The sequence below is a fragment of the Grus americana genome, chromosome 5 (genome assembly GCF_028858705.1).
Source record: "Grus americana isolate bGruAme1 chromosome 5, bGruAme1.mat, whole genome shotgun sequence".
Classification (NCBI taxonomy): domain Eukaryota; kingdom Metazoa; phylum Chordata; class Aves; order Gruiformes; family Gruidae; genus Grus; species Grus americana.
The window spans coordinates 35,768,550-35,781,361 of NC_072856.1; the positions used below are offsets into that span (position 1 = coordinate 35,768,550).

At 33.5% G+C, this 12,812-nt stretch overlaps 1 protein-coding gene across 5 annotated transcripts in view; it reads right to left on the minus strand.

The window, feature by feature from the left end:
* Positions 1-12,812, minus strand: part of RYR3 (ryanodine receptor 3) — a 241,646-nt gene that overhangs the window by 120,057 nt on the left and 108,777 nt on the right. For all 5 annotated transcript variants that reach the window (XM_054826190.1, XM_054826188.1, XM_054826189.1 and 2 more), the window contains exons 23-34: positions 12,564-12,647; positions 10,694-10,853; positions 10,120-10,267; positions 9,009-9,214; positions 8,197-8,371; positions 7,377-7,585; positions 5,932-6,116; positions 5,163-5,199; positions 4,640-4,800; positions 3,916-4,081; positions 1,579-1,665; positions 975-1,201 (exon numbers count right to left, since the gene is read on the minus strand). In XM_054826190.1, the coding sequence (XP_054682165.1) occupies positions 975-1,201; positions 1,579-1,665; positions 3,916-4,081; positions 4,640-4,800; positions 5,163-5,199; positions 5,932-6,116; positions 7,377-7,585; positions 8,197-8,371; positions 9,009-9,214; positions 10,120-10,267; positions 10,694-10,853; positions 12,564-12,647 (1,845 nt within the window). The remainder of the gene's footprint in view (positions 1-974; positions 1,202-1,578; positions 1,666-3,915; positions 4,082-4,639; positions 4,801-5,162; positions 5,200-5,931; positions 6,117-7,376; positions 7,586-8,196; positions 8,372-9,008; positions 9,215-10,119; positions 10,268-10,693; positions 10,854-12,563; positions 12,648-12,812) is intronic.

Consider the following 12,812-nt stretch of genomic DNA (forward strand, 5'->3'; position numbering starts at 1 on the left):
TTCCAGGGATGGGGCATCTACCACCTCTCTGGGCAACTTGTTCGTGTTTCACCACCCTCATTGTATATGCATTCCACAGTAAATGGTGGAAATTATTCAATACAATTATTTACAATTAGTATTCCATAGAAAAGAAAAAGAAAAATGTAAGATAGACAAGCTTCTTTGAAAGCTATGGTAAATTAGAGCTTGTTTTTAAAAGAAATATATTTGGAATGCTGAAACTCTGTGGTAATACTGTCATTAAACAGTACCCTTATAGTTTATTGAGGATTACTGTTTCATTTCTTCCACAAAACAGAGTATTTTTTTACTCTTTTCTTGAGTTCAGTTTTATTAACAATAAATAGCATTGGTTGTTAAATTACTAAAAGCTGCAAATCACCTGATAAAAGTACAGCACTTAAATTATCTTTCTGTTACGCTTTTGCTTATAGTTTGATTTGTCACTGGTTATGATATTTGAAGTTTGGATACATCTTTATTATCTTCATTCTGAAGATAAAACCTAATGAAAATCTAAGAAAGTCAGGATCTTGTCAATAAGAACATAAAAACTGAATTCATGTCAATTCAGAGCAGATGAAACAGGAACAGTTTATATGTTTTTATTACAGAAAAATATCAGCAAAATAGTACTTCCATGTTCTTTATTTTATTTTATTTTTTTTTCAAGCTGAGAAAACCTCTATGTTTAAAGACCTACAGATTTAGGAGATATTATTTTATAATTTAAATAAAATCAAATGGTTGTGTTTTCTGTTATGTATGGAAATGTCACCACATGGCATTAGAATTATTCAGCCTCTTGTATCTACTTAAATTTCATGAATATGATATTATAGCAGATAAGATCAGAAATTCTAAACAACTCTAGTGTAAATATTCTCCAAGACAGGTTAAACTGATACCCGGATACGAGCTTGCAATACTTTTTGTCCACATCAAGTCACTGTAGTTCCTTCCAAATATACCTGTTTTCTTCTGGGATATGAAGTGCCATCATTTGCAGAGGTTCCAAACACTGCACAACCCAGCCATGACGTTCACTGACGCGCTCAGTTTCTACTTTTAGAAAGCTGTTTGGCATCCTGCTCCACAGAACAGGTGTAATTGTTTGCACGTCAAGGCGAGGGGGACACTGAGGAACAGGATTTCTTTCTTCACTTTTAAAAATTGCTGCTGATAAAGGCATGGTATTCTGAAACAAATAAGTGTATTAAAATTATTTTTGTAACATCTAATTATGAATAAACCTATGATAGCAAAAGGAAGTATCATTTATTCATAGCAAAGAACTCATAGAAATATATAAGTTATTGCAATAAATGAATTCCATTAAAAAAACTCCAGCAGTAAGGGTGTTCTCCCAAATAACTTTAGTTTATTTTGACAAATGCTGTTCAGATTTGTTGAACAATTAACTTCATATAATAATTACATTTACAGAAGTAAATGTAGAGGTCAAATAAAAAGTCATGCCATTGATTAAATCTTCTTAAACAAATTCAATTGAGCAGGAATTTCCATGGAAACAAACAGATTTAAAAGAGCACCTTTATAGAAATTATTTTGTACCTTTAATTTACCAAGTTCAAACTGAACCAAATTAGTGCTTGTAGGCTGTACAAAGGTTGCTGGGAAAAGCTTTGTGTTTGGTTCAACCTAGAAGAGAAATAAGATTAAAAAATTTAAAAAATTTAAAAAGCAACAAGAATCTCCTCCCAGAATACGGTACGATATAAAATAAACACTATATAGCTTACACTTCATTATCAAATAACTGCAGACGGTGTATTGTACCTGTCAGAGTAGTAATACCAGTTTATTCTGAAGAATTCTTTACAAGGTTACCCATCACTATTGCCAAGAAAAAAAAAGAATCAGAGATACTTATAGAATAGCATATTATTAAAAAGTTTTCAGTGCTCCTGGGTGGCTGAGAAAAGGTACACTCTATATCATCAATTCAAGGTTTCAATTAAACCTATACACTCTATATAATCAATTCAAGGAGTTCAATTAAATATTTTAATCACATCATTGTGTATTTTGTGTGCTATGCATACATGTTATACATACTAAGTACAATTACAATACTCGTGCCATGAAGGAGTGCAACTCCTAACTTAGAGGATAGCAAATTATCAAAAATATTTTTATTTCTTATTTGTGACTCTCAGTTTATTGCTAGGCCAGACAAATATAAGTCTTTTCCTGCAATTTGGGTAAGATATTAGATTTACTGAAGTATTTTAAAGATTTTATTTCATGGAAAAAAGATTTTATTTTATGGTAAAAAAAAAATTCAGAAATGAAAATGAACACTACATAAGACTATTTTCACTACTTTCAAAACCAGAGAAAATATTTCTCAACTTTTACTTATTTTGAGTAATTTAAATATTTCACCATCAGATGTAGGACTCCTGTTGGAATACACTATTGTATCTTTACAGGAAGTGCTGGGTGTTCTCATTTTTCAACACACCAGGTGCTAACAGGTTTATCGGAAAATATTTCCAAAAGCAACTCCAGGTATTTTTCCATGGAAAAGAGAAGATACAGAAGAGCAATAATTTTATTTTCTGACATTATTTTAAATTTAGTACAAAGAATGTGGTTACATTAATTGCAAGTTATAAGAGGAAAAACCTGAAAGTGCTATTACATTAAAAGCAGTAACAGGCATCTTCTACATCTACATTTTCCCAGATTTCTTTGCAAAATTAGAAAACCAGGTAAAGGCTGGTTTTTCCATGAAAAAAAAAACCAAAACCAAAAAACCCAAAAAAAACCCCAACCCCCCCCCCCAAAACCCAAACCAAACAAAAAAACCTGCCAACACCAAACTTTTATGGCTTTGTTCAGAAGCTATCACATTGATTTGTATCTAGCTAAAAAAGACCAGCAAAGCATAGGGCTTAAGCACTTTCATCTCCTGTTTTTTCCCAGGATGTTGAAATTTAATATCCTCCCAACATGGCACTGAATTCTCTGACCACTCTTACAAAATGTACCAAAATCACAACTGTTAGATCATGCCCCACAACCTTTTACAGGCTGTGTGCAACCCTGTCGCATTCATTTACAATGGAGTCAGTATACAAACTTCCATTAAATTTAGTTGAATAACCTTTAAGATTTATCTGTAGTGCAGATTTGTAGGTTTTTGCTGACACAGAAGAAAGTGATGCATTGTTCCTAACACTGGATAATCTCTTCCACAGTGGATGCTCTACTATGGACAACTGATCTTACTAAGAGTAAACTTCATCAATCTGGTGCTGAAAACTTCTGTTGACTGCTGATCCATTCACATGACTCCACATTTTGAGAACATTAATAGCATTTAGGGCCCACCCCATTTATTTTGGCTTTGCACATTAACACATATTTGAATTTTGGGGTTTGAAACTTATCAAATCACAAGATCTCCAATTCATAGCTATCTGCAGAAGACACAAATCCTGGTAAAAATAAACTAGATTTATTTTCTCAATCCATACCAAAATTTACTATATCTAAAGTTTAATTTTGACCTTATGCTAACTTAAATAACTATTTCTCCTATATTGTATAACAAATTTAGTTGACAAAAAATATTTTTCAGAATAATTAACGTTATAAATCAAGATTCTGAATCACAAGAATTGAGAGGTAAAAAAATATTTCTCTGAACATATCTACCAATAGTCCTTCCTCAACACTTGAAACAATTGTAAGAAGTTGGAAAAATGTAACCTTACAAAAGAGAGACAGAGAGAGAAACAGGCATAAAACAGAATAATATAGGAAAACATGTTAATGTCACATGAATAGTGTTCGGTTAGATTTCTGAACGAGAAAAAACAATTTTATAATAGCATCAAAATGACCAGTTTACTAGATAGCTTCCTGAAAATCTGATAATACCTGATAACAAGTGCCAAGCTCTTTTCCATTGGCTGTGAATGACAACATTCCAGTAGCCAGGTCAACAAAGCATCCAATTTCTAAATCAACATTACTGCGACCTGATCTCTGGGAATTAGCAATTACATCTCCTCCCCAAACCATGTAGCAATTGCTGCGCTTGACACTGAAAGAACAGCAAGAACAAAGAAAACAAATTATAGGGCACACTGAACTTGAGTAAGTATTGAGTGAAGATATACTTTTCAATGGAGTAATAGTTAGAGACCCTGAAAGGTGTTTGTTCTGCTATTAGTTTGGTTTTCTTATTAATACACTCCCCTTTTTTTAATAACTTCAGCTTTGTGGGTAAGGGATCAGACTAATTGCACCTTTTTTTTTTCCTTTTTTATAATTATGAAACAATTTCACATGCTTCTGTCTGCTTATGTAAGATACATTAAAACAAATAACAGGTTCATCCACAGTGACCAAATATAGATGTTAAAAGAAAGAAGCATCACAAAACTTTCTTTCAAACAGAACATTAATGGCAAATATACTCACTTTAACAAGTCTATGTAAACCACATTCATACATAAATGAGCACAGAACACTCCTACTCCATAATCAATTTTCTTATTAGTTTCAAATAATGCTTAAAATATCATCAAGCTTGTGAATAATTCACTTTGAACAATAGTATTAAAATGTAATCTTGAATAAGTGATAAATAAATTCATACCTTTCATGAACCCTGCCTCTCTCATCACCTAAAGTAACAGTCACTGTACAATTTTTATTTAGGTCAAAATTCTCACTGTAAAAATGATAGTCTGGTGTTACCCAGCCAACCCAGACAGAGGAGGGGTCTTGGCCAGCAAATATCCGTAGTGAGTAAAAATACTGAAAAGAGGAAAAGAAGATATTAGTCATAGAAATTTAAATTATTTTATCAAGGAATACTCAAATAGCAATTTAAAACCCCTCCTATATATCAAGCTTTAATAATAGTAATTTACATTCTCTTAAGTCATTTAAAATGCTCATATATTTAAAAAAACCCACCAAAACCAACTAGTGGTTTAAGATAGTGAGGTTTACACCACAAGTCATACAACTTTGGGCATTATTATTTACATACAGTGTTATATCATAGGAAATGATTAAAAAGGTTTCTTTCAACAGATCAATTTCTAATGAACATGCTGCCACGACTAAATCTACTTCAAAAAGTAAGTACTAAGCATCTCAACATATTTACTTACCGTAGTAGAAGGAGCAGCGATTTCTTGGCTGTGCTTTCTAAAGATAAAGGAACATCAGTAAATTAGTTTTTTTAAAAAAGAAAAGTAGTTTAAAAACTACTCATTATTAAACTAAGCATACTTACAAGCTAGTTCATATTTGCTGGGTACTGAGTATGCATGAGTAAATTAAGTATGCAAAGACTTTATAGGATACAAATATACACCCAAATAAATTAATTGCATTTAAGCTGTAGAGGTGGGGAAGAGAGAGATTTACAGCAATTAACTAAAGGTGAAGGCAATCCTGGAAGGTGCTGAACTCAGTAGTACCTGGTATCTTTAAAAATTTGTCCCACAATTTTTTTTTCTTTGCGTGGATTAGTCACTTTTCCAATAACAATGAGCTATTAAACAATAATGTAGATGAGCATTAATTCAATGGGCACACAATTCTGAGCTTGTTTTCCAGCCTGGCTGAAGAGCTTTGCAAATCCCAATGATTTTGAAAGGATGGCAGCTACTTAGCTATGAACAAGTATAAATTTTGTGATGCACCTCTTCAGAAACAGTTCTGTCTTGTCTGGACATAGCATTCTGCAGCAAAGTTGTGTTATAAATTTATTAAACCCATCAAGAACAAAAAAATATCAGTAACATGCATCTTATTCTAGTGTGTGCTTAGTGCAAAAACAAGTATGAAATCTTGAGTGTACAATAATAAAGAATAATAGAACATATTATGCTTACATTGAGAGCATGAAAAAGGATAACTATAACCAAGTCTAACCGTTTTTGGAAAACATCAGATGAGGCATTTTCCACACCCATGCCGAAGTTGAATGATGAGCGGAACTCAATGGGCATGCTCAAACGACAATATATCATGTCTGAATTGCTGTTCTGTGTGCCAAATGTTTTGTGAGTAACTTTCAACCGAGGTGGACTCTCAATGGTTCCATCAATTCTCCATATCTAGAAATAACAGAAATAATTTTAAAACAATACTATTCCAAGAAAATTGCTGAAAACTTTCATTAAACAACTAGAGGATGAGACAACTGAAAGAGTCAATTTAAATTTTCAAAATGAATTAATTTCAAAACTGTGCAACTTTCTGCTCTGACAGGGAATTGAGCCTGAAGAGTGTGGGAAGAAAGATTCAGTATATCCTGACTACAGTATTTTCAAGCTGTTCCACACAGCATTTTCAAAAACAAAAGTATAGATTTTATTAAACTAATTCACTCTGAATGCACAAGTCATTGAAAACTTGCTTCACAAGAATCAGTAGTTTTCTACCACAACAAGAAGAAATATCAATTAGAATCCTGCAGATGATCATTGTGAAGTCTGAGTCTGATATTATTTTCCTTTGTGCTGAAAAAGTGAGTATGCTTTTAAACTCAGTGACAGGAACATTTCAAAAACTTTTAAAGATAGGAATACAGTTGAAATGATCCTGATAAGCTGAAAAAAATACTGCCATCATTTAGTTGGAATTCAGTGATGTGCATTTTGTTTAACAAGGAAATGTTCAAAGACAAGTATGAGGGAATAATCGGCTAAACACCTAAATTAAAGTAAATGGCTTAGGGATTATCATAAAAAACCCCTGATCAGGTATTCAAACATATAATTGTGGAATACATTACTATGGAATATGTTATACAAAACATAGGATATATTACTCTGCTCTAGAGTAGATTAGGGAGTTGTGGAATTCCTGTCACTGCTGCATCATAAGAATGAATGAAACAGGTATCACTCAGTGATACCGTAGGTACACTGAAATGCACCTCAGATTATTGAAGTTGACTGAATCAGTCTCTGTTTAGCTCAGAATTCCATTATCTTAAGTGATGCCGAATTCACCTGAACAATTTTTAGATATTTAAGCAAAATATATAGTAGAGAAGGTTTAAAAAAACAAAAAAGAATGTAGGATAGAATATAAAAAAGGGTTCTAAGAAATCACAGCTGACATGGTTCAAGTAGCTAACCACAACAACATAAATTGACAAAGAATAGAACTGATAGGTATATCCATACGAATGGTAATAATACCTTAAATGAAGCTGGAGATAGACACAATCATCTGGAATTATCTAAGGGTGACTTAATAGATTTATATGACAAACTATCTGATGACAGTAAGTATTAGTAAGGGTTTAATGTCTCAGCTTGCTAAACAAACAGTTGATAAACAGGTGTCTCCCTAACATGTAATGTTACCTCAATGTGAGGATGATTTTTTGGCACATTGACAAATGTTGGTAAGCGTTTACTAAACCACATAGCAACATCTCGGTTCATGTTGACAGCAAAAGGTTCAAAACCTTCTTGAAGGCCACACATTGTATAATACTTGAATGTACTGGCATCCATTCCAAGGTTCATACGACCAATCTGAGATAGACCCAGTGCACAAATTGGAACAAAACCTAAGAAAACGATACAACAACAAAAAAACCCACAACAGTAATTTATTTGGAGAACACAAGCATTCTATTTTGGATCCATCTAATGTGAACTAAACTTTAGCTCCTACAAGTAATACACATGAAGTGATAATAGTAGCAAGGATTTAAAGCCACCTTCAATACTAATGCCTAAGTTCAAGGTAATGATTTTTTCAATTTGTGCCATATAAGCACCCTTAAAATAAATTGTTATGAAGTTAATGTGTAGCACAGTCTGAAGGCTCACATCAGTGAAATACAATGTAAAAGCACTGATGGAAATACTAGGTAGGAACAGACTACCAGCTGCGGAAATTGAGAACCAAAACTTATTAGGCTTGCAGTAGTCAATAAGGTCAACAGGAAGTACAAAATTGCTGGGGACATATTCCTCAGCATTAGGGTGTAAGGAGTTCAAAATTAAGAGTACAAGTAAGTTCAAGAATTAACTGGGGAGTGGGAAGAAAAATCATTCATGAGCAACTGTGATAACCCTCATTTCTCAGCTCATTAAGCCATTATGACGATTAGTTTTTTAGGATTTGGTGGTGTTTCATCTTCTCATAGCCGTGTAACTATAAAAAGAAAATTACCACTTTCTATTCCAAAGTCAGCAAATGCAAGTTCTGAACCTTTACTGGTTATAAGCAACTCTCCATTCAGAGTAAAGATAATTGATTTGTCATCCAAGTTTATCATACAACCAACCACGTCTCCCGGCTGCCAGCTTCGTCCAAAGAACCCACTGCCTTGATGCCAACGCTGGCCCTAAACAAAAAAACAAGTAAATAAACACCATGCTAAAATTAAAAAACAAAACACAAAATAAAGTAAAATAAACAAATACTTCCCCTTCCAGGATCTCAAAGTAATTTGCAAACAGTACTGAAACTAAGGCTCCCTAACTTCTGTAATATGGAAACAGCAATTTAGAACCTGGATGATAACCACTGCTCACTGGATTTCACTTCTCACATGCAGTGCTATTATCGTTCTTCTGGTCCTTTAGGAGTCATGTTTGGGAAGAAAGAATGTGTAGAAAAGTCAGAAAAGGGAAAACAGAACCGTTCTCTCTTCCAGTCATTGAAGAATCTTTGCTTTATTTTTGTGAAACACTGCTTATAAAAAAAAAGGAAGTGAATGCTGCATTTTGTTTATGTTTACGACAGACTTCTTGACTCGGATATATCCTAGGAAGATAGACGTAAACCAGCCATCTTTGTCAGCATGATTACAGTGACCAGCACCGAAAAACAGATACTATCCAGTGTGAAACAGAGCTCAGAGATATCTTTATATGAATAAAAAATGTTACAGTAGTTGTTGTGGAGTATACAGAGGAAACCCATACTCTAGTACTCTGCCTAGCTTGTTCATAGGTCAGAAGAGATAAAGATGTACTGACTTTGCTTCCTTCAAATACAAATGCTTGGTCATCAGCTCCCAACTCTACGTCAGGTCGACAGCCTGGCCTGGCCCAGCCAACACGCATGTCTCCACCTGTCACAGCTTCAAATTCAAAGTACCACTTTCCAGACTTCACTGCATAAGACTGTTCTACTCTGAAAAATCGTATCTTGTCGATGCTGACTTTTTCCACTGTTTGGTCAGCTGTAAAAATAACAGAGAAAATACCACCACCTTTTATATTAAGACAAAACTATAAATGCCACTGTTTAACTTTTCATCTGTCCCCAGTATTTTCTGTCTCTGGAAACAGCCATTATCTACCATTGCATGTTTAAGAAACTTCATAGTAAATATTAAAAAAAGGAGGAATAGTAATCAGCATACAGAGGCTAGCACATAACTCTATACAGGATAAGTGATTATCCACTATTTAGAATCAGAATATTTCAAAGTGTCATTCAATGCAAAGCCCCAAGGAGGAAACCTCAGAAGTTTAAGATTGCTATATGCAACACAGTCCAATGCAATAATGCAGTATTACAATACAACAAAATACTTTCCTACACAAGTCAATACATTTTGAACGTTTAAACAAAATTATCAAATAAGTTTTGTCAAGAGATTACAGTGGTACAGCTTATATGAAGAAAAACTTCTAAAGAAATTTCTGCTCTTGATTTCAGTAAAAATTACTATTGAACTTGATGCACTTTGACTACTTCTTAAGAACAGAGTTTGACTTGAAGTAGTCAAACTTAATCTGCATAACATGTAAAAAAATCTTTTAAATTAATCCCATATCATTTCCTTTCTTTCATTATTTCCAAATGAAAACCAGTATGTCCACTCACATTCCAGATTTTCTCCAATCTAAAAATCACAGAAATTAGATTTATCATGTAATTAATTATAACCAATCTTTTAAAAATATATTTAAGTAATATACAAGTAATTTACAAAGTATCTTTGCACCTTTCACTAAGTTCACTGCGAAAATACACTACTATTAATTCATAACTTATGTTTTCCCTATCTGTTTCAGTGTTCTGTGTTTTTTCCTGGGAGTGAGGGAAAAGGCGGCCATGAGTCTTATTGAAAGTACATACTTATCTCTTGGTCAGGTGGCTCAATACTGTAGCCATAGCCCGCAAATGTTCTAACAGCTTCACGGAGGCTATCTCTGTTTGATTTTTTAGTACGTTCATCTAATAATGTATACGGCACTAGCCGAGGATTACGTTTGTTCTTAAGATCCTAAAAGGGGTTATAAAAAAAGAACATGAAGAAAACTGTGTTTAAACATCATAAAGATTTTATATACTGAGACAGAGTGTATTCTGAAATAAAGTTCAGATTATAGGAGAGAAACAATATTGATGAAGAACAGTTCTACGAATGCAAGCCCAATTGTTAATTATAATAAAAAGATAAAAACAAGAATGAAGGAGAAGTATGGAAATATATTCTCATACATCCTGCAGCTGCAGCCATGCAGGTCTGACAATCTATTCAGACCTGCATGGACAAGGCTTCTTTCCCTGCTCCCCACCCCCTCCAACTTTTCCAGACACTACACGACATTCAGTATTTATCCTCTTGTTTAACACTCCCAACTGATGTTCTAGAAAACAAAATCTCATGTTCTTTATTTACTCCAAATGCATCTAAAGAAGTCCTTACCTGCTGAATGCCATAGGTCCATCCTTGCTTTATTCTGTCTTTTGCCCAGACATTATGTGCATTTTCTGCCAGTTTGTCAACTAGAAATTCTTGAGAAGGTAACAATTTCACTTCAGAAAGATCAAGAGGGGCAGGTTTATATCCATTTGACATCATGTAACTGTAAGTCAACAAAAGAAAACAGTCTCAAGATACCCCACTGAGAGTATTTAAAGTTTTCTATGTGGCATTCGTAGGGTGGGATTCACTTTCTCTCTCCACTTTTCAATCTCCTACTCCCCAATTTCATTGCAAAAATGCTGCATTGCATTTGGCCATTGACTAGGGTATAAATTGCATTCTAGCAGAGAGTCTCATTTTCCACCTACTTGCACCCTATCTAATTAAAAGTGACCCAGATCCATATGTACATCCCTAAATAGTTGCTACGAAAAAACCGAAATTGTTATTAAATAAGTATGCTTTATTATTTTTTATTTGTCATTTAAATCTTCAAGTAATTTTTATTTTACAGATCTTTCTAATGAAATTTTTTAGGCATTATTAACTATGGCGCTTTTTATATACTAGGCTGTAACGATTGTGTTACCTTTTTTTCCGACAGAAGAAAACGTTTTAACTATTGTTCTTCCCCCTTTTTAGTAGTAGGCATTACCCTCTCTGACCCTTCCACACAGCATAAAGGCTACTCTGCTGGATTAGACATATGCAGACTCTCTCTTGCTCAGATCAGATAACTTCCATTTGTTAGGATGATTCATGTAGGCAGTAGGTATTTTAACAAGAATCAGAAACTAAGATTTATTTGTTCTATTATTGAAGACAATAGAACCAAAACAATATTATGATAGATTGCCTGCAGTCTGAACCTTGGGAAAGGTTCTTTTTTCCTTTTTTTTAATTAATGCCATCAAATGGATCAATATTACCATCTCCCATATCATATAACTATTTATTTTACTGCTCTCTTTAAAAATCTAACATTATTTTTCATGGATAAAGCTGTTTCAGTAAAAAAAGATATCTTGTGGGTTGATAAACTGATGTGAAATGGTAAGTATCCAAATCACTGTTTCCGTCTTCAATTTTTGTTGGAGGACAGGGTTTTAATCTGTCCCAGGAGGACTACAGAATTCCCCCAGACAAGGCTAAAATACAGATGTAATCCTTGATTAACCTTCACCACTTTTGGGGTGATTACTACTGATGACTTAAAGATGTCTAAATAAAAAAGATCATGCAACTATTTTAGCTCCAACTGCCATAGTTTAGCTACCAAATAAAAATTAAAGCAAAACCCCCCAGATTGTATTTTATGCAATAATCTACATATGTACATTTCCTAGACATGTACAACACTGTAAGAACAGTCATTTTCTGTTTTTTTCTCTTCTTTAAAGAAATGCATTAGTAATATCTTTGGAAATGTGTGTATGTTGAACACATGGAGGGGAGGGAAGGAGAGGTGCAAATTGAAACAAGAACTATGGGAGAATGGTACACCCTCTTTCAAGTCAATCAATTTACCATCACATATTATACATACTGTTCTTTGCAGTGTGATAGAAAAGCACTGAAATGTTGCTCTTAACCTTGGAGTATCTATTCTGAGATCATGTAACACTCAAACCACAAGCAGTTTTATCTGTATGTGACTCTCTGTCTCTCTCTGAATCACTCCACAAAGTGATGTAATGCAGCAGCATTCACAGTCAAAGCTCATCACAGGCAAGGTAACAGACCAACCATGTGTTCTCTAAGTCCACAGTGGGTATGGGGTCCTTATCAATTTTTTTTTAAAATAACCTTACAATATTTTTGTTTAATTCTTAATACAAATAATATATAATAGTTATCATAAGATACATACTTCTTAGGAAGTTTGACTTTTTTAAGATCTTCCTCAGCTGCTGGATGAGCATGAACAATGTGACATCCAAGGGCCAAAAGGGTCCTGACAACATAAAAGAATGGCAGTAGTGAAACACAATATTATATTGGTCATCCATTTTATAAATTTCTTTTGATTTTAATATAAATATGCAGAACTAATGATATTTAAAAACTAGGGAAGTAATTAAAAATAATGGAATTTCAAAACACAAATATTTTAACTTAT